This window comes from Stigmatopora nigra, chromosome 5, assembly GCF_051989575.1.
Source record: "Stigmatopora nigra isolate UIUO_SnigA chromosome 5, RoL_Snig_1.1, whole genome shotgun sequence".
NCBI classification, from domain to species: domain Eukaryota; kingdom Metazoa; phylum Chordata; class Actinopteri; order Syngnathiformes; family Syngnathidae; genus Stigmatopora; species Stigmatopora nigra.
The window spans coordinates 3,359,067-3,380,528 of NC_135512.1; the positions used below are offsets into that span (position 1 = coordinate 3,359,067).

At 37.0% G+C, this 21,462-nt stretch overlaps 3 protein-coding genes and 1 long non-coding RNA gene across 5 annotated transcripts; 1 reads left to right on the forward strand and 3 right to left on the reverse strand.

Moving 5' to 3' along the window:
* Positions 1-546: 546 nt before the first annotated feature.
* On the reverse strand, positions 547-12,428 carry paics (phosphoribosylaminoimidazole carboxylase, phosphoribosylaminoimidazole succinocarboxamide synthetase). Of its 2 annotated transcripts, XM_077717075.1 has the most exons (14): positions 12,215-12,428; positions 10,194-10,601; positions 8,850-9,389; positions 8,020-8,097; positions 7,689-7,822; positions 5,985-6,024; positions 5,697-5,894; positions 4,521-4,699; positions 3,604-3,783; positions 2,658-2,771; positions 2,499-2,582; positions 1,696-1,876; positions 888-1,046; positions 547-810 (listed from the first exon to the last, which is right to left on the reverse strand). In XM_077717075.1, exons 1-14 carry the CDS (start codon positions 12,276-12,278, stop codon positions 644-646), a joined length of 2,526 nt encoding a protein of 841 aa, XP_077573201.1. In that variant the 5' UTR covers positions 12,279-12,428; the 3' UTR covers positions 547-643. The 2 variants fall into 2 exon arrangements, with proteins under 2 accessions (XP_077573201.1, XP_077573202.1); XM_077717076.1 differs by lacking the exon at positions 10,194-10,601 and having other exon boundaries at positions 12,215-12,427.
* On the forward strand, positions 6,166-17,912 carry ppat (phosphoribosyl pyrophosphate amidotransferase). Its single transcript, XM_077717078.1, has 12 exons — positions 6,166-6,333; positions 6,540-6,786; positions 13,287-13,353; positions 13,583-13,789; positions 14,856-14,968; positions 15,044-15,189; positions 15,535-15,607; positions 15,683-15,834; positions 16,466-16,593; positions 16,672-16,893; positions 17,200-17,320; positions 17,381-17,912. The coding sequence occupies exons 2-12, from the start codon at positions 6,659-6,661 to the stop codon at positions 17,551-17,553; spliced, it is 1,530 nt and encodes a 509-aa protein (XP_077573204.1). The 5' UTR covers positions 6,166-6,333; positions 6,540-6,658; the 3' UTR covers positions 17,554-17,912.
* On the reverse strand, positions 17,066-20,676 carry LOC144196693 (uncharacterized). The gene is made up of 4 exons (XM_077717077.1): positions 20,476-20,676; positions 18,226-20,376; positions 18,005-18,069; positions 17,066-17,541 (listed from the first exon to the last, which is right to left on the reverse strand). The coding sequence occupies exons 1-3, from the start codon at positions 20,489-20,491 to the stop codon at positions 18,050-18,052; spliced, it is 2,187 nt and encodes a 728-aa protein (XP_077573203.1). The 5' UTR covers positions 20,492-20,676; the 3' UTR covers positions 17,066-17,541; positions 18,005-18,049.
* Positions 20,677-20,740: 64 nt separating this feature from the next.
* LOC144197227 (uncharacterized) lies at positions 20,741-21,395 on the reverse strand. The gene is made up of 4 exons (XR_013326494.1): positions 21,219-21,395; positions 21,064-21,127; positions 20,936-20,988; positions 20,741-20,803 (listed from the first exon to the last, which is right to left on the reverse strand). It is a non-coding gene; the product is annotated as an uncharacterized LOC144197227 (long non-coding RNA).
* Between the last annotated feature and the right edge of the window lie 67 nt (positions 21,396-21,462).

A 21,462-nucleotide genomic window follows, 5' to 3' on the forward strand; every position in this document is an offset into this window, starting at 1 on the left:
GTTGTTTGTGGATTTAATAGTGGAGGTTTTCAGGAATCGTGCTTGACCTGAAAAAGGAAAAATTTGACTTGAGTGAGTCAAAAAAAAATTTTTTTTGCACGATGTATGTAAAACTTTGGCCTCAATTGTGTGTATATACATACAAAATATTTCCATTTATGTTGAAATTATTAATTATTCAGACTTTGCATAGTGTTGGAGTGACATTTTTTTAAATTTAACCTATTTTTGTAGAGCATATTAGAATTTTTTTTATAGAATGTCATGTTTCTAGTCCACTTGAGCCCTTATTTACAAAAAAAACCAAATGTTTTATTTGGTATGCTACATTTGTGGGTTGAAATATTTCAAATGCGTATAGGGAATGTAAAAATGTTCCTGTAGTCTTCTGAAACCAGTCGATGTCGCCATTTTTTTTTTGGTGTGTTAGTAGCTCCACCTACTGGTCTAAGTAGAAATGCCCTAAAAACAAAAAAAAATCTTTCTATTTAAAACTAGATCATTCAAAACCAATCCTTCCAGTCTAAGCGAATTAGACACCAATCATTGTCTGTTAATGTTTTATTGGAATGATTCAAGGACATTATTTTTTTGCCAAGAAGACGAAGATGCAGATGATGATAATGACTTTAATGGCGTCAACTCAGAGAGTGCAAGCTTGGAGCTTCTTGTCAGCCACCTTGAGGCCAACCCAGGTATTGAGCATAGAAGCCCTCAATTTACACCACACCAGGTGATTGGTCAGCCCGAAAATTTGAGCCGCGAACTGAGCGGACGCGTCGGGGGAAAGAATGGTGGAACAGCCCAAACCTGACAAAAAAAATATATATATTTTTGTAAGTTTTTTGTCGTTTTCCCAATAATAACCATTTTAAATTTAGACTAACCACTTGGCAGACGGAGTGAAGACCACACATCCTGGTTGCCCCAGTCAGGTGTAATCGGCGGGCAATTAATAACCGGGTAAGCAGTGTTACCCGACATTACCGGGCCCAGGCCGTTACTCCGCCCGGCAACAGCCACGAACACGGTTGGAATCCCATCACCTGTTTGAGGTTAGAACTTTATTTCATTTTGTATTCGGGGAAATTTCTTGGTGTCATACCAAAACAGATATAAGACACAGAAGGCATTGTAGACCTAGTTAAAAAAAAGATGAAAAAAATATGATTCCGATATAAAGTTAAGTACAGTAATCCCTCGAATATCACGGTTAATGTACATAGGAAGTATTATCATTAAAAATGTTTTTTTTTTACCCAAGTTCAGCAGGGGTAGGGAACTTATGGATCAGGAGCCACATGTGGCTCTTTTGATGGGTATATATATGGCTCTTCGCCTTTTTAAAATCATATTTTTTTCTTCATTAGGATCTTCTGAATGCATTCTCTCATTGATTAGCAACAGTGAAATAATGTTCAGATTTTTTTTAACTTTCAAAATGGTGAAATGAATAATAAATACTCACATTTTCATGTATTTTTACTTTTAAAATTTCGAAGTATGGCTCTGAAGCAATATTGTTTGAAAATATGAATTGTTTATGGCTCTCTTCGTCAAAATAGTTCAAAAAAATGTAAAAATCATAAAAATAATTAATTGCAGGAAAAAAAGGGAATTTTTAAGTGTAAAACTAACATTTTTATGCAAGCATCCTTGATAACCTCTCTGCTCTTTTAGTAGGACGACACTAACCTTCGTATTCCGCTTTAATGCGCAACGTCTCATCCGGGCCTTTGTGCGCCGAGGTGACTCGCAGTACACAAGGAATCCCATAGGAGGAGCAGGCCTTTTTAATCTTCTCACAGTGAGCCAAGTCCGAAGTTGAGCCCATCAGGACCACCACTCTGCCACTGGACTTGGACTCCAGCAGAAGCTATGGTGAACCAATAGAGAGTGAGTTTAAACATCAAAATTACCGTATTTTTTATAAGGCACACCCTCAGTGAATGACATTTTTTCCATATATAAGGCGCACTGTCTATTTTGGAGAAAATTTAAGACTTTTAAGTGCGCCTTATAGTGGTGAAAATACAGTAATTGCTATTGACTTCCAGGTATGAAGCACTCACTACACAGTCACCTCTAGAGCCAGTCATTGTTGATGTTTTGGATTTTTTGTATAAAATCTTGCAGTGGGGGAGGAGCTATATGATGGAAGATGTTGTAAACTAAGATGGCATCTGCATAGTTAACAGTATTGTTTCAGTTCAGGCGTTTGTGTTTTTTTAATATCTGACAGTGGTGGTTTTTCGTTTTTTATTTTGTTTTTTCCATATATAAGGCGCACTGGATTATAAGGCGCACTGTCTATTTTGGAAAAAAATTAAGACTTTTAAGTGCGCCTTATAGTCGTGAAAATAAGGTAAACTAGATGGCCAATCCATTTTAAGTGGAATAACTGACCTTCCCACTTTAAATAGATTGGACATGACCAATTGAAATCCCATACAATAGTAATATCATAAACAAACTAAAAAAAAAACAATTGGCTGTACCTTAACCCTTTCAGAAACCCACTCGAAGTTTCTTTTAACCATTTGCATGGCCTCCGGGGTCACTTCTTTGAGGTCTCGGTACACCTAGAGACAGAAGCAAAGTCCTTGGTTTAGTAATGTGATCAGATTTTTTTTTTAGTAGATAGAGAGAAGACAAACCTGCTTATCTTTCTGCTGGCTCCTATCTCCAGCTGGCCACAACCGCCATGAATCGTTGTCGATTACATCGGCCAGGACGATCTCCTGAGTCTTTATGTTCACCCCAAATTCAATCTGTCAAGTCAACAAAATAGTAATTAAAAAAATACTGTATTTTCACGACTATAATGTGCAATGCAGTAAAGGCGCACTGCAGTATGAGGCGCAGCCTCAATGAATTACACATTTTATATATTTTTTTCCATATATAAAGCACACTGGATTATAAGGCGCAGTGTCTATTTTGGAGAAAATTTAAGACTTTTAAGTGTGCCTTATAGTCACAAAAAAAATATGGTAATTGTAATTGTGCTTCCCTAGTAGGGGAAGAAATTCACCTATTTGGAGATGCTACGCTCAAAAAAATATTCTCACCAACTCAAAATGTTACCCAACCATTAAAAAAAAAAAAAAAAAAAAACTCCCCGAAACTCCTCAAAACACACACACATCACAACCAAAAAAAATCCCGCCCCCAAAAAAGATGCTTCCACCCATCACAATTGGTCAATTCCACATCCCAAAATAATCTGTCACAGAAATTCCACACCAAAAAAAGAAATCCTAAAATGCACACAATTGACCAAAAAATCCTAAGCAACTGCCCATTTAAAAAAATAAAAAAATAAATTAAAAATCCCATTTATCAATCACAACACCCCAACAAATAAAACAAAAAAACTGGACATATACACAACAAAATTCTGATCTCCAAATTTAGTTTAAAAAAAAAAAATCCCACAAAAAATTAACTCAAAATACATATTAACACCAATTACTTGAATTTAAGCCCCCAATCTCCCAACATTTGATAAAAAAAATCCCCAAAAGAAAAATGTAAACCAAGTACACCCTCAAGGTACCCGGCCAGGGTCACCCCACCCCCCAAAAATATACTTCCACATACCTTCATGTCAACCAGCGTGCAATTCTGCGTGGCCCAGGCTTTCTCCAGGATTTCAAAGATGGCCACTGTGCTTCGGTTCATGATGTCCACCTCGCAGCGTCCGATGGCCAGACCAGCCAGGCAGAACTTGGCCTCCAGCAGCTGCTCCTCCGACCATTGGGGGTCATTGTTGGCGTCGTCCTGGAAGACCACGCGGTAAGGCTTTGTATTTTGTTCAAGGTTGTCAAAAGTATATGGAACATTTTAAGATTAGATGTATGTTATTATAGCTACCATTAAGACCTATCGTGTGCATGCATGTACATCTATGTGTATGTATGTATATATCTATGTATGTCTGTCTGTGTATATGTCTATGTATGTCTGTCTGTGTATATGTCTATGTCTGTGTCTAAGTGTATGTATGTCTATGTCTAAGTGTATGTATGTCTATGTCTAAGTGTATGTATGTCTATGTCTAAGTGTATGTATGTCTATGTCTAAGTGTATGTATGTCTATGTGTATGTGTATGTATGTCTATGTGTATGTATGTCTATGTGTATGTATGTGTATGTGTATGTATGTCTATGTGTATGTATGTCTATGTGTATGTATGTCTATGTGTATGTATGTCTATGTGTATGTATGTCTATGTGTATGTATGTCTATGTGTATGTATGTCTATGTGTATGTATGTCTATGTCTATATGTATATATATATTTCAGCAACACGCTTATTTATATTTATCTTGTATTTATTAACTTACTTATTACCTATCTATTTATGTCTAAAATATCTTTTTCTGTGTCTGTATTCTCACCTTCTTCCTACTGTGGTAACAAAATTTCCCGAATCTGGGATGAATAATGTAATCCAATCCAATTTGAACTGAAAATACTTTTTTTTGTACTTCACAGTTCACCTCCATTGACTCACTTTGAAGAAAATCTCCATCTTGAGCGGGGAGAAGCGGTAACCCTCCTTCACCCCTGGGTTCCTCTTGAGGAAAGAGCCGGTGGCCACCCTACGGCAAACCCATTCGATGGGAATCATCTCGCAATGCGCCGCCACAAAGGCCGTGTCCGATTGCTGTTTCACAAAAGCCGTCTTGATACCTTTAATGAAAGGTAAGAGAGGACACACATGCACAAAACAAGTCAAAACAATAGGAAAATGAGGTAGATGACATCCATTTAGTTTCTTTCTGCTTCATTAGAAGTCACAAGGCGCTCATGTGCAAGATTTTCATTGAAACAACGTGAAGAATTAAGCTAATGTCACGGCACATGACAACATTACTACTGCTGCGCTAATTTGGTTCTCACTATATGGAGTTTGTAAGTTCTCCCCAGGCTTGCATGGGTTTTATCCGGGTACTCTAGTTTCCTCCCACATCCCAAACACATGCAGAGTGAACATTCTAAATCAAGGGTGTCAAAGTGGGGGCCCGGGGGCCAAATCTGACCCGCCGCATCATTTTGTGCGGTCCGAGAAAGTAAATGATGAGTGCTGACTTTCTATTTTAGGATCAAATTAATATTATAGACATAGATGTATATTATATTTCCTGATATTCCCCTTTTTAAATAAATAATTGCAATTTTTTATCAATTTTTCATTTTTTTTTAGTTCCAAAACTATTTTGTAAAATCTAAAAATATATTTAAAAAAGCTAACATAAACATTGTTTTAAATCTATAAAAAACTGAATATTCAGGGATTTTAATCCATTTATATAAAAATAATTCTAAATATTATATCTAAAATGGTCCGATTTGATTCAAACCATTTTACATATATTCAGTTTTTTTATAAATGGATTAAAAGAACTAGATTAAAATCCCTGAATATTCAGTTTTTTATAGATCTAAAACAATTTTAACGATTTAACTTTTTTTGGGTAATAAATGTGTAATTAATTATCCCAATCATTCAATTAAAAAAATCTTGGTCATTAGTATAGAGGCCAAGCATATATAATGTGCGTAATGTAGGAAATATTTTCATCAGAAAAAAACATTATGTAATATGATGATGTGTTTACATTGATGCCCATATTTGAATTAACATAGTATTGTGAGTGCACAAGCATGCAGTTTCGTGGTTTGTTACCAGATTCCTGCAAGAGCCCAAACACGCAGCATGTCGTTTTATTAGCGATGGCCGCTTTGCCCTCCATCTGGTCTTTCCTCACTGCATTCCCGGCGGTGATCTGATCTTTGGACTGGACCAGAACCAGTCCGGGTTGATCCACGATCTCGAAGATCTGCTTGGTTTTGCCCTCATTCAGTTTCTGCCCGATGTTAAGCTCTAATAAAACAATTACATAATAGCAGAGAAGTCATATAAAAAGTGTTTTTTTTTTAATTAAATAAAAACATTGAAAATATTGCACTCTACCTTGCTTGGAAGCCATGTTTCTCTTCAACAAGCTGCCAAACTGCAGGAAAATATTTTTTTTAATAAATCACAAAAGGCAGTGGAGACAAGCAAAAAGTTGTCAAGTGAGGATGAGAGTCGGAAGTAGTGCGTTTCTTACGTGCTCTGACAACCAATTACAAGTCTCATTTCACTCACTCGGGCCAATCACAAGAGGGAATAGCCTCACGTGATCAGGGCAACGCCTCTAGGCTAACTGTCTCGCAAAAAGAAAACTTTTTGATGACATGTTACTGTTTTCTTCTTTTTGAGCGATACGGAGACAAAACGCCGACAACCCAGTTCGACAGAATTGATTTATTTGACACAGGTGATTTGTTATCATACTTCTCATAGCATGCGATGCTTAATGAAATCCACATGTTAAAATCATGGCACCCGTGTTGCAAAACTGCAAACGTGTACTTCTTTTTTTTTTTTTTTACAAATGTCTATAACTCTGTCCCGTCGTGATTTTTTGACCTTTAAGTGATTTTTATCATTATTGTTGTCGTTTTAATCGACCGTGTCGTGTAGGAAGCTGCAGCACGTGTTCTGGCAAAAGGAGACTCGAGTTCGGTGCGCATGCGCAGATTGACATATTGGACACTTGGTTACCAGAAGAAGCGACGGGCTAGCAAAGAACCAGCGGCGGGATGGAGTTCGAGGAGTCGGGTATCGGGGAAGAGTGCGGGGTTTTCGGCTGTGTGGCGGCCGGTGAGTGGCCCACCCAGCTGGAGGTGGCTCAGGTGCTCACCCTCGGATTGGTGGCTTTGCAGCACAGGTAATGTAAACTTAACTTTTTTGTTGTTGTATCCACATACAAAAGTGTCGATTTCCCCCCACGTCTTAAGTCACACGAGTCACGTGAGTTTATAAACAATTTAGTGCATAAACTGAACTGTTTTGTTGTTATTTGAGTATTTTCAAATTGGAGGAATGTGGTTTGACAATGACTGCCTACCTGGCGTTGAGGTGGGAAAAGTTTGTAGAGTTGGAAGTGAATTTTAAATTAGTTTTCTTTTTCTTTGTGTAGTTTTGGTCTCTTAATAAGGAAAAAATGATTTAATCTCCCAGAATTTGTGTTCAAATTTGGTATCCGCTGGCTACAGTTTTTTGTATGTCTATAGGATTTTTGGGTCTTAAAAAATACTTAATATATTTAATTTAAGGTTGGAAATAATAATTATTTCACGTTACATTTAACGTTACCTTTTTATACAAGTAATGAAAATATCAGAATTATTCTGAACTCCTAATGTTGTAATGCCTCTTTAAATGATTCTTAAAGGGACAGACAGTCACCTCATATACAGTATAATTGTGGCTTTTTTTTCACCAATTAACATACACCGCATAGGCATGCCATGTTTTGGAAACATTCCCAACTAGCACGGAATGTTCTACAAAAAAACTGTGGGTGGGCAAAAAAACGACGCTCTGGGCAATTCTAATGCAGAAAAATCCACCAGGAACCATTTTACTAAACAAAACCAGATCAGGAATGCGTTTCCACTCGTTCCATTGACCAAACCAATTTCTTTAAATATTTACCTAAACCCATCACAACACAACATTTCACACTCCGTAGTACCATTGTTAGCTTTAGCCAATTAGCTTTGACTCATAATCCTACATATTAAACGTGGCATTCATTTTGTTATTATGAGAAATATTTTAAATTACCTTTTTCTGACGATGTTGCGCGACTTGTTTGGCCAAGGAGCAAACCGAATGCACTTCTATTATCGGAATGTGAGTTTCTTCTTGTTTGATGTTCACATTTTCCAGAATTTTTTTCACTGGTGGCAGGAAACTTGCTGTAAGAATAAGAAGACAATGGCATTTTTTTTATATTTTTATCGTCATATCGGTAATATCCGTAGTGACAAATAGACAGCTATCTGTACTAATTTTATTTGGAGGCCAATCATGGGACCCGGGAGTCGTGAATTAATTACAAAGACTTGTGGCTTGTCATGTGAAGTAATTATGCAATTTGGGAGATTTTTCAAACCTGTTTCGTCTGCTTTCCTTTTTCTTCCTTTGCCAATCGACAAAGTGTCATTTTGCGTTGATCCGTTTTCAGTTTGTTCTGCAATCGATAAATAAAAGAAGACAATTTCTAAGTCAAGCATTACTACGTACAAAAAAAATCCAACACGCTAATCAACAAGGGCTGGCTCTAGAGGTGACTGTGTAGTTTCCTTCAAAAAGACTACATTCAGCCAAAACACATACCTGGAACTCAATACTAATTAACATATTTTAACTTCTACTTAAGAAAATTAATTGGTTCCAAAAGTTTTTCTGTAACTTAAACATTTTGTAAGTAGAGGTGTACTTTACATGTAAATTCTCTAATTCCACCATTGGTTAGTGTCCCAATTTTGTATGAAAAATTTGAGGAAACACAAGAATGATATAGAAATATAAGGGAATTATTTATTAATTATTAATATCTTAAAATAAATAAAGCATATGAAAATTTGCCGTCCACTTTGTAGTACATTTTAGATTTTTATGTGTACCCTGTGTGTGTGTGAAAATATGTGCCAATAAGGGAAATATGTGCCAAAAAGGGAAATTCTAAATAAAAAAACAAGGAAATGCATTTATATTTAAGGGGAGTTCGTAACTTGGATTTTTTTCGTAACTCAAGTCACTCATTTGCATATAGAAAAATTGTAACCTGAAACTTTCGTACCTAGAGGCATTCGTAAGTAGAGGTCTGAAGGGAAATGTTCAATAAAATGAATATGAATGTTTATCAGTATGTGCTGTTCTTTATTAAATCAATCAAACTCAATGAATCCGACATGAGAAGAAATAAAAGATTAGTTTTACCTAAAAAAGGGTCCGGTGGGTACCACTGGTTCAAGTAGAGACTTCTTCCAGTTGTCAGTCCTTGATTTTCTTGTGGCGACCCTCCAAGGTGTATCGGCGAAACCGATTCGGTTTGACAATTTCTGTCCGTGACTTCCATCGTGGCGTTCACGTCGCCCTCCAGCATTGCGATTTGGCCGGATTCAACACCCGGGCCCATAGCCCTGCGATTCATAATAGCGTCCACTTCACTGTAATAGCGCATGAGGCGTTTAGGGTCGCCATTGTCCGACTTTTCCTTCTGGAGCGAGCGGTATAAGTACATGAGGTTTTTGCATTTGGTGTAACACTGTTTCCAGTCGCGTTCGATGCCTTGTTGCAACAGCCGGTCGGAAATCTGCATGAAAACTTCCCGCTTTCTGGTGGAGCTTTCCAACTGCCGATGAATCTGCTCGTCAGACCACACTTGGATCAGAGCTCGTACTTCGTGGTCGGTCCAGTTTCGGTTCCCGTCTGACGTGGTGACCACGTTGGGGTGTTCCACGGGGGGCATATCTGTACCTGTCAAATAGGAATACACAAATTAATGCTATTGCAAAAAACATATGTTTACTAGCATGATTTAAAAAACTAAACCCACAAAGTACTGTAAACATGTTAATACTGGCTCCTATTCCATAGAAAAAAATAGTGAATCACTTTATATACTAGATTTGAATTCCCCTTTCACACATTTGGCTTTTCACTAAATAAATATAGCGCGTCAGCAAGCAATGTAACCGGAAAATCAAACTGTCAGCGTCATACAGCAAAATGTACAGAATTTTGAATTTAGTGCATACACAAGGCGCATCAACTGATTGGGCGCAACGTCACTTTGGGGAAAAATTTGGACTTTTAAATGCGCCATTTGTGAGTAAATATGTGCGAGTGTGTTTTTTTATCGCTTAATAAATTACAATCATTAATAATGTGAGTAATTGGTTGACAGGTATGAAATTTATTGGCAATTGTTTAACCTTGTTTGTCATAGTAAGCAGGCTTCAAACATGTCCTCCATTAGCATTTTCCATGCTAACATTTCACTAGATACTGCTGTTTTTTAAATTTGGAGTCTTTAGGCTTGTTTAAACTGGAACCAGTTCAATTTTTAGCACACTCAGATGAAAACTGGATTGTTCTTTTGTCGTCTGAATAGTTAACAAAGGATAGAAATCCCAATTTTTGCAATACGGATTAAAATTGGTGTCAAACAGCCTTAAAAATTAGATCTGTGGAAAAATGCAATCAGAATTTGATCTGCTTGGAGCCTGAACGAAGCCTTATTGTTACCTACAACACGAAGTAAGCCAATGAAGTACTCACAATGGTCAATCTCGATGACAACTTCACTCTCTGAAACCACCGGCGGTGGCAGCTTTTCCGTCTCGTAAAACCTCTTCTTCATCCCAGGCAAAACCTCATCCAGTCCACGGTCCAGTAAAATGGCTTCCACCTCGTGAAAAAACTTCATGTACTTCCCCGGACTGCTGGTGTTACTCTTGGCCACTTTGTAGTCGTACTTGAGGTTCTTGTACTTAGTGCGGCACTGCTTCCAGTTGCGTACCACGCCAAAAGTGCGTTCTAACTTGCTGGAAATTTCCTGGAAGATGCACTTGTTGTATAGTGTGTTCTTGAGGCTATCCCGGACACACTGGTCAGCCCAGACGCATAGCAATGCGAGGGTCTCAACGTCAGTCCAATGGCGGCTTTCTTCAACCCCAGGTTGGCCGCCTGGTTTTCAACACATTTGGTTTTAGACTAAAGTTGAATTATTTCTGTTAATCGTAGACTGAACCTGAATATGACAATGTATCATCAACTAAGGCTGGAAGATGAATTGAGTTTGACTTCGAAATTGCAAATGTTAATATGGGAATTTGGAAATAGCCAATGTAAGTATGGCAATTTGGGAATAGCCAATGAAAATATGGCAATTTGGGAATAGCCAATGTAAATGTGGCAATTTGGAAATGGCTAATGTATATATGGCAATTTGGAAATAGCCAATGTAAATATGGCATTTTGGAAATCCATTTAAACAAGGGAGAGCTGGCAGTGAATGAATGAATGAATGGTTGTCCAATCAGATTATTTCATCAGTCATTTGATCAAAGTTAAAGTTTATCTATTGGACTCGGGAAGTCGAGTCACAAGTTTGGTGAGTAGAGTCACAAGATAATGTTGACTTAAGTCACGAGATGGTCAAGTCGAGTCACATTAAGAGTTAAATCCTTCGCCATTCTTATCAATAATCTTCCTGAAGTCATTGTCAAAAGCAGTCAGTGTGCCTATTATATAAGCAGAAGCGTGTGTGTGTTTGTGTATACTTATATATATATAATATATATATATATTCATGCAAGTCATTTATACGTGCGTTCGTGTGGTATAAAAGACTGCATATTGCCTTTTGTCATATATATATATATATATATATATATATATATATATATATATATATATATATATATATATATATATATATATATATATATATATATATATATATATATATATATATATATATATATATATATATATATATATTTGGGGGGGGGATAAGTGTTAAAATATTAGAAATTAAATTGATATATAAACAAAAAATACTTACATTTTTTCATGCAAGCCATTTATATGTGCGTTCGTGTGGTATAAAAGACTGCATATTGCCTTTTGTCATATATATATATATATATATATATATATATATATATATATATATATATATATATATATATATATATATATATATATATATATATATATATATATATATATATATATATATATATATATATATATATATATATATATATATATATATATATATATATATATATATATATATATATATATATATATATATATATATATATATATATATATATATATATATATATATATATATATATATATATATATATATATGACAAAAGGCAATATGCAGTCTTTTATACCACACGAACGCACATATAAATGGCTTGCATGAAAAAATGTAAGTATTTTTTGTTTATATATCAATTTAATGTCTAATATTTTAACAGTTATCCCCTCAACTGATCATTGGAGCTACACATTAAAGTGTGGCTCCATTTTTTTTTACCTAGTTCTACAATGTCTTCTGTGTCTGTCTTTCTACTGCAACCAAAGCCCTTTCCCTAATATGACATGAAATAAACTTCTAATCTAATCCAAATCATATTTTACACAAAAAACAACATCCGGAATTGTATGTAGGTCACATTTAGCGCATTGCAATGACTCTCAACCATTGTTCCAGTTTCTACACATGGAATTTAAAAATGAATAGCTGAGGCCCTTCCCCCCTCTGTCTCAAGTTTTACCTTCTGTAGCCAAGGACGTGCATACGCCTCTTGTATGTGTCCCCTCCTCCATTACCGCGTCCATTGGCGTCCTCCTCCTCCTCGCTTGAGCGTCCTTTCCAGTCACGTACGCCGCTGAGCCTTCTCAAACGCTTGGAAACCAGCAGCAATCTGACTCTGTTCTGAGCCTCGCGCTGAGTTGCCGCCTCGTCCCACCCCCACGTTGAAGCCATTTGGTTTGCCTCCCCCCCCCCCACCAACCCACCCTGTTGTTTCCAGCTGACGTGTTTACCGTTTCCCCACCCCCACTCTCTTGACCCGTCTGGCTCGGCTGCTCTGTTACCAAGGCAACCGGGCGGTTAAGCCTGAAAGCAACGCCCCCTTTGTAGGAAAGCGGCCTCATCACTTGCTTAAGCTATGTACCGGGGAGGAGGGGCAGAGGGTAATCGGAGAAGCTGCCTGCTTTTAAAAAGGCTGAAAATGCAACGGGGCGACACTATCCAGCTGCTTTCAATCCAGTTTTGACTTTTCAGTCTCGTTGAAACCTGTTTAGTTGGCTGCCAGGATTGGTGTAGAAAGTGTGAGGTTGGTACATGTTTAATCCTGCAAAGGGGGAGGAGCTTGATTTTACTTTACACAGAAATATGTGGCAGGATGTTTTGTTTTCAAATCGTTTAATAAATGTTGTTAGTTAACGTATTTTATCGCGTATTAGCCGCTTCTTCGTATAAGCTGCATCCTTGAAATTGCTTTGACATTGTTGAATTTTACAATTTCTCTCGTATAAGCCGCACTCTGATTCACAATTTTCACCTTCATATTCATGGTTTTTAATAGGGAGTACAAATGAGTTCATTTGAAGGAAAAATATTTTTTTCTTGAATTTCATTCAGAGATATAAATAAGAATGTCTTAAATAAATGCGTTTCGTCCTTGTCATCTTGCAGTTTGGTGCATGTCACGTCTAATTTGTGCGCATATAAGCCACACTGTGAGCAAAGTTTCTTAATATATACATGTGTGTGTGTATATTTTCGAGGAAACTATAATGTCCTAAAAAGGTATCGTGACCGGCCTATTTGTGTGTCCTCAGGGGTCAAGAAAGTGCTGGCGTTGTCACAAGTAATGGAGCCAGTCCACCGACGTATACAACCCATAAGGTGATAAAATTAAAAATAAAGAAAGAAATTAAATTCAACTTTAATCCCTTCCACGGCACATTTTTTGTAATAAAAAAACAGTAATGTAATTTTTTGATGATTGAATACAATTTTTAAATTCAAATAAAGCAATAGTACTCTACTTAAATATTTTTTGGTGGCAGTTAATGAGATATGAGGAATTTCAGTCATTTATAATCTGTCCTCTTTTATTTTTATTTCTTTACAGGGAATGGGCTTGGTCAGCACTGCTTTCCCCCCCGAGGCGCTCCTCAAACTGCGTTACGGCAACCTGGGCATCTGTCACACGCGCTACTCCACCACTGGGATGTCAGAGCTGCAGAACTGCCAACCCTTCGTGGTGGACACCTTGCACGGCCAGATAGCGGTGGCACACAACGGAGAGCTAGTCAACGCGCACGCACTGCGAAAAAAGGCCAGTAGAAAACTTGTTTTCTGATCCAAAACTTCCATAATTTTTTTCATTTTTTTTTTTGTCATTTAAATTGTGTTAGTAGTTTTTCAGCTTAATTTTGACAGGAATGGATGTCCAATCATATGGCTGTTCTCCTACTGATGGGAATAATAATATAATATAAAATATCTAATTATTATGTATGTATGTATGTATGTATGTATGTATGTATGTATGTATGTATGTATGTGTATATAAGTGTATGTATACATATATATATACACATATGTACATATATATATATATATATATATATATATATATATATATATACACACATATGTACATATATATATATATATATATATATATATATATATATATATATATATATATATATATATATATATATATATATATATATATATATATATATATATATATATATATATATATATATATATATATATATATATATATATATATATATATATATATATATATATATATATATATATATATATATATATATATATGTATATATATGTACACACACATATATATATATATATATATATATATATATATATATATATATATATATATATATATATATATATATATATATGTATATATATGTACACACACACATATATATATATATATATATATATATATATATATATATATATATATATATATATATATATATATATATATATATATATATATATATACACATATGTGTATATATGTGTATATGTGTATATATATATATACATATATGTGTGTATATGTGTATATATGTGTATATCAAGGTCAATATATGTGTATATTTGTGTGTGTATGTGTGTGTATATGTGTGTCTGTGTGTGTGTGTGTATATATGTGTGTGTGTGTGTGTGTATATGTTTGTATACGTGTGTGTATGTGTGTATATTTGTGTGTGGATATATGGGTATATATGTGTAGATATGGGTACATAAAGGATTGGACATATAGCGCCATCAGTAATTAAGTTAAAAGATTATGAATTAAAATAATAGCGGAAGTAATAAAACAAGCTGTGGCATGTATGCGCTTTCAGGTGATGCGTCACGGCGTGGGCCTGTCGACCAGCTCGGACAGCGAGCTCATCACCCAGCTGCTGGCCTTCACTCCACCACTAGAGGAGCTCGACGCCCCCAACTGGGTTGCCAGGTTTGTGTCCCCGTCCAATGATGTACTCTTATTTTCAACCCTGCAATTAAACTCCTCCTTCCTAATGTCCTGAAGGATTAAGAATCTAATGACGGAGACGCCGACGTCGTACTCGCTGTTGGTCATGTTCAAAGATGTCATTTACGCCGTACGGGACCCTTACGGCAATAGACCCCTCTGCATCGGACGTGTGGTTCCCATTTCCACACTGCACAAATCTGGTAAACCATGTACCGTATTTTCCGCACTATAAGGTGCGCCCAGAACATTTTTTTTCCCCAAAAATCATACAATGTGCCTCATGACAACATATTTAATTGGACTTATTTTGGCCTTTGTGTCTTGCTGATTTTATTTTTGTATCTGTTTTATTTGTTAATTGATAGTTTTTGTTCATTTCAAAGATACCTTGTGCTAAATTGCCTTGTAAAATTGACCCGTTTCATTAAAAAAGGATTTATATATACATATATGGCTCAATGTAGACATGCAATAACCTTGAATATGTTGATAGTTAGTTAGCCAAGTGTATACTTAAACTGAACTTCTTGTTGATTGGCTGTTAGGTGGCGGGGAGGCGGACACTGAGGGCTGGGTGGTGTCCTCAGAATCCTGCAGTTTTCAGTCCATTGGGGCTAAGTGAGTTTTCCCCAATAACCAATTTCAAATTTGGACCTATTGGCGATTTTGACGTCTCTCTATGTCTTCATTCAGGTATTACAGGGAGGTCCTCCCTGGAGAGATAGTCCAGATATCCCGACACGGAGTCAAGTCTTTGAGTGTGGTTCCTCGTCGTGAAGGGGACCTTCCTGCTTTTTGCATATTTGAATATGTTTACTTCGCTAGACCTGATTCCATTTTTGAAGGTTGGTGTGAGACCCCTTATGCTATAATTATTATTTCTTAGTGTATTGAATAAGGATGTTGCCATTTTTTTACGGAATATTAGAATAGTTAAACAAAAAAACAGGTTAGGTTTTCAAAATGTATTTTTAAAGTTTAACTCTGACTAAATCCATTTTGACTAGAAATTAATTTATTTGTTAATGGCAGGGAATAACAACAAAATGACCCAGTGGTAAAAAAAAATTGGGAAAAAAAATCATTATCTTATTAAATGTTTATCTTTATTTTTTCCAAATGGTTATATGTGAACCAAAAAAAAAATCACACTGGCATATAAATCACATTTTTAATATCATAAATCAAAAAACAACATTATAGTGATAACATAAAGAACAAGAAGCTAAATAGTAATTTCTTATCTTAACATGAACAGTTATTCAAGTAATACCACAACTGACAAATAGTAACTTGTTTACTATCACATTTTTAATCATTTACATCAAATGTGGAAGTAGAGATCACATAACGTCCTCAAGCCAAATTATATTATTTAAAAAAAAATACAAATAAATAAAGTTCATAGTCCAGACATTGAAAATAGGGTAATTTAATTAATATTATTGACATAACGAGAGACTGTTTATGCACCAGGACAGATGGTCTATACAGTCAGACAACGTTGTGGTCGACAGTTGGCCATCGAGGCCCCAACGGACGCCGACGTGGTCAGCACCGTACCCGAATCGGCGACCCCCGCCGCGCTAGGTTATGCCCAGCAGGTAAACCACAAACATATGACAGAAAACCCCCCAAAAAAATGTATTTTCTTACTGTAATCTAAACTACAATTCTTACAGTCTGGGCTACCCTACATCGAAGTCTTATGCAAGAACCGCTATGTCGGGAGAACTTTTATCCAGCCTAACACCCGCCTACGCCAGTTGGGCGTGGCTAAGAAGTTTGGCGCCTTGACCGACAATTTTGCCGGAAAACGGGTGGTTCTGATTGATGATTCTATTGTCAGAGGCAACACCATTTCGCCTATTATCAAACTACTGAAGGAGGCAGGCGCAACAGAGGTTTGTTTACTCGACTTTTTGACAGACTAATCCAATAAGACCATGCCCATTTTGCACTAGGGCGTGGCTAACATTGAAATTATTGAAGAATGGGAAAAAAATCTGTGCTAAAATAAGAAAAAATTGATAAAAAGAACTTCCAATAGAATGTTTCAACCTGTTAGCATGATGCTAATATACTGTGGTAGATATTGTACAAAAGCTAACAGTTAAGAAAAAAATTAAAATAGGACTGTTTAAAAAAATATATTCCGTTTTTTTTTTACCAGATTAAGGAGTCTTAATTTGAGATTATTTTGGTTTCAGGTCCATATCAGAGTAGCTTCTCCTCCCATTAAGTTCCCTTGTTACATGGGTATCAACATTCCTACCAAAGAGGAACTTATCGCCAACAAACCGGAATTCCAAGACATCGCAGGATATATCGGTATGTTCGAACAATGTCACTTATAGTTTGACCTCTGATGACCTTCCATGTTGAATTCAGGTGCCGACAGCGTACAGTATTTGACCGTAGAGGGTCTTGTCACGGCGGTCCAGAAAGGAATCGCGTCCTTGCAAGGCGGGGATGTGATTGACTCCAATTACAAGTCTGGTTCTAGGGTGGGTCACTGTACTGCATGTCTGACCGGCAAGTATCCGGTGGATCTGGAGTGGTAAGTTCAGTTAAAAATACTAAAATAGAATAATAAGAAGAAAAAAAGAACACCTTTGTTACAGTAGCTAAGTGCTCTTACTGACTTAGTGTTAGGCTCAATCAGTTTGATTGTGTAAATATAACAGAATACCTTAGTTTTTTTCCGTTTTATATGGCAAACCTGCTGTTTTGTTGTTGTTGTGAAAAGATAAAATACGCACAATCTGGCAACCAAAGATTTTGTTTTTTTTTTTGGTTTGGAAATTTGAGTTTTGAACTAAAACGAACGATTGTGCATCACATCTTTGTTGTCTTGAATATGCTGCAATGTTGTTCTGTTACATATTCACTCCATGGGGCCAATAAACACTGACTGAATGTATCTGAAAATGCAATGTTTTTATTCAAACTAACAAATTACTAATAACACAATTATTGACATCTTTTACAGGAGCTTCGTTAAGGTAAACTCACGTTAGCAACATATTCTGTCCTTGTTGGGGAAGCTGGCAGAGGCCGTCACCATTTTCTGTTCATATCTGTTTGAGAAGAAGAATATTTAGAGTTTTATGCCATTTTTTCAAAAGATTCTGTTCAAAAAATCCCACATTTTTTTCAAGCTATTTTAGTTGATCCGTTTTTTCATTCATATGCAGCTAACGGTAAGTTACAGTTTTACGTAAAATGACAATTACCATGTTGGGTATACTCCGGAAAGCTGTATGTCGGAATGTCATCGTCTGACATTGCATGACCGTTAATCTCTTGACATTTGCTATAATTGAAGACTCCTCCCACAGGACCCTCAACATCGTTCAGATGGAGACGGCGCCTTAGCAACTCGTTTCTGTGGCGCTTGGAGCCGGGGGAGGAGTTGCACCATCGCTTGGAGCCAGATGGGTTTTCCAAGTCCGAATCCTGATGTCGCTTTCTCATCTTAAACCCACAGGTAGACAATGCCAGTGCTACCAGATTTTGGGACTGTTGTAGACTGGCTTCTTCTTTCCTTTCGCAAATTTGGCAGCGGTATCCATTGAAGACTTTGCTTCGGCATACAAACTTATGATACTGCTTTTCAAAATGTTCATCTAGCTTCTTGCCAGAGAAAGTACCTCTATCTGATGCAAGGGAAGAGTCAAAGGAGAGATGCCGCCAGGCCCTATTACGGACTTTTGTTGGGGACTGGGTGGAGGAATTCAATTGGAGCTTCTGAGTACTAAGTGGTCTTCTTAGAGGAGAAACTGGGGCACTGGAGTAGCGTAGGACTCGATCAGAGTAGGATCGTTGGAGGCTTTTCCAATTTGAAGTACTTTGCCTGACTGGGGAATCGTAAACATCAGGTCGAATTTGAAATCTACTGTTTTCCTTAGGAACGTCAACAGAGGGGTATGGCCTTGGACAGGGAGACCGCAAAGGACTGTGGAGGATTCTGGATGTTTGTTCTTCGGCGGCAGTGTTAAACAGTCTTTTGGCTCTCAAGGATATGCCTGAGGGAGTACCGGAATCTTGGGAAAGACTGTGAACCCCCGGGGTTGGTTGCTGTTGCTCCATGGTGGCGTTGAGCAGCCTTTGGGCTCTCAGGGATAGGCTGGAGGAGGTATTGGATGCTCGTGAAGGAGTGAGGTTAGACCGGGATGGTGTCTGTTCCTCTGTAGTTAAGATAGGAAGTCGTTTGGATCTTGGCGATTGGTCCAAATAAGGACTGGAAGGCTGAAAAAGACTGATGTTGGGTGGCTGTTCTTTGGCAGTAGTGTTAAAGAGCCGTTGGGGTCTTTGGGAATCGTATGTCCGAGAAGCATCGAAGACCCCAGAGGATATGTATGGGACTTTGGCAGAGCTACATAGCGTCTTTTTGGACAATGGGGACTGGTCTGAGGTGGTAGCAGAAGAACGTGGTGAACTAAGAACCCATGGAGATTTGTGTTCTCCAGTTACTGCATGAGAATTTTTTCTGGACTTTGGGGAGAAGTCTGGGTGAAGATTAGAAACCCGTGAAGGACTGAGGGTCCACAAGAAAGGCTGTTCTGTGGCAGACGAGAGTGAACGCTTTCTAGATCTTGGAGTCAGGTCTAAGGACACTCGAGGAGATGTGTCACAAGACTGGGAAGGACTCAAGACACCACAGGTCTGTTTATCTCCAGAAACTGAAGGATGGTTTCTAAGCTTTGGAGGCAACCCCCGAAAAACTCCTGGAGAGGCATCAGAAGACTTTGAAGGACTGGAGAAGAACTGACATGGCTCTTCTCCCATTAGTTTTCTGGATCTTTCCATCATGTCTATAGATGCTTTAGAGTAGGCTTGGGAAGACCGTGAAGGAGTCAGGTTATAAACTGAAGGATATTTTGAGGACTGCTCTGGCAACGTCTCCAATGAGATACTGGAAGACTGCAAAGGGGGACAGAAGGATTGCTGTATTTCCACAGTAAAGGTCTTGTTAAGTTCTACTTGTTCAGATTCAGGAGATTCTATCGAAGAAGATAAGTCCAGAACTGGATTGGTTTGATTTCTTAAAGGGGAACGATGCCAATTGTTTACTGGACTCTTTTTAGGTTTACTTTTTAAGGTTTTTCTGTGGTTCAAGGCCATGTTTTTGGGTCTGCTGGACATTTGGAGACGCTTGCGGTACTTGCGGACCACAGAATCGGCCGCCCTGGAGGTTTGCAGCTTTTGTTGTGCCCGCCCAATTCGATAAATCATGCTTGGGTAGAGCTCAGATAAATTGCTGCCTTGACTTCTCAAAGTCATTTCCAGATCACTGTCCTTGTCCTCAGGAAGGATGTCAATCTGAGAGAAGTTTCTTTGGGTGTCTTCAAGAAAGCTCTGGTTGGGAAATGCAATTGACGAGCCTGTAATGGGTCAAAAATATCATAAAGATAAAAAACGATGACACTTTTTACAGTGTTGTGATCTGATAAAGTGGCTTTTTGATTTTTTTTTGTTCTTACCTTCATCAGAGAACATCTGAGAAGAAAGATAGGTATCGTCACAGTTGTCATCTTTTTGTGTTTGGTTCAGCTGTTTGTCACAAAATATTTATTAAAACCCGAAAAAATATTGGCGAGATTTTTTAAAAATATGTTGTGCAGATAACGACACTTTTGTTAGTGGAAAATTATTAAGTAGACATACCTGTGAAGCACTGGAGCAATTGTGTGCTATTGTTGTGGAAGAATAGTGTTTAAAAAAAAAACATGTCTAACACTTTATAAGATATAATATAATATGGAAATACTACTTACACTCGAATACGTCATTGCTTGAATCAAACATGCCCTGAAAATAGATTAAAATCATATTTGTATGCCTAGATTCATTTTAATTTGACATTTGAAATTCATCCTAAAAGTTTTGTGCTAATATATATATTTTTTAAAATGTATTAGGAGGAAAAAAAAGCATGTTTACCTTGCACTCTCTGTCCTTTATTTTTTTCGACTGCAACATGTAATGGTTTAGGGCTTTAAAAAAAAAAGAAAGGCAAACATTGATGCTGATCAGCAATATTAAAAGTAATATTTAAAGCAATGACTTACATTTTGCATTAATGCTACTAGCATCCACTTCTCTTGCTTCGTCTAGATTTGGCATCTTCGAGTACTGTTTTGGGAAGGAAAACATTCAAGAAATGTAGATTGTTAGCATGGGCTAACAATAAGACACATTTCATTTAACGTACGGAAACACGCACCTTGTCTATGATTCGACTAAGCGATTCCTTGTAAATGATGGCATTTTTAGTGAGTTGATTTGTCAATTTTCTATCCTTAAAAAATGTATTAAAATCCATTGTGATAATACCAAGCAACGGAGAAGGCGTTGTTCGATTCAAAACTTGACGCTATCAGAATGCGAGCTGTGATTGGACAAGGGAATGGGGCAAGAAACGTTCAGGGTAACCAGTAATTTCGAGTGACGTTCAAAAAAATGTTTGA

Bases quoted from the DNA above. Each gene is read 5' to 3' on its own strand.
- ppat (XM_077717078.1), top strand. From the start codon at position 6,659: ATGGAGTTCGAGGAGTCGGGTATCGGGGAAGAGTGCGGGGTTTTCGGC. The intron at 14,969-15,043 runs GTTTGTGTCCCC...AATGTCCTGAAG, and splicing joins GCCCCCAACTGGGTTGCCAG to GATTAAGAATCTAATGACGG. The intron at 15,608-15,682 runs GTGAGTTTTCCC...GTCTTCATTCAG, and splicing joins TTTCAGTCCATTGGGGCTAA to GTATTACAGGGAGGTCCTCC.
- paics (XM_077717075.1), bottom strand. From the start codon at position 12,278: ATGGACGCGGTAATGGAGGAGGGGACACATACAAGAGGCGTATGCACG. The intron at 5,895-5,984 runs GTAGAGTGCAAT...TTGTTTTATTAG, and splicing joins AAACATGGCTTCCAAGCAAG to AGCTTAACATCGGGCAGAAA. The intron at 3,784-4,520 runs GTGAGTCAATGG...GTGGTCTTCCAG, and splicing joins AGATGGAGATTTTCTTCAAA to GACGACGCCAACAATGACCC.
- LOC144196693 (XM_077717077.1), bottom strand. The intron at 18,070-18,225 runs GTAATTGTCATT...CTTCTCAAACAG, and splicing joins TCCGGAGTATACCCAACATG to ATATGAACAGAAAATGGTGA.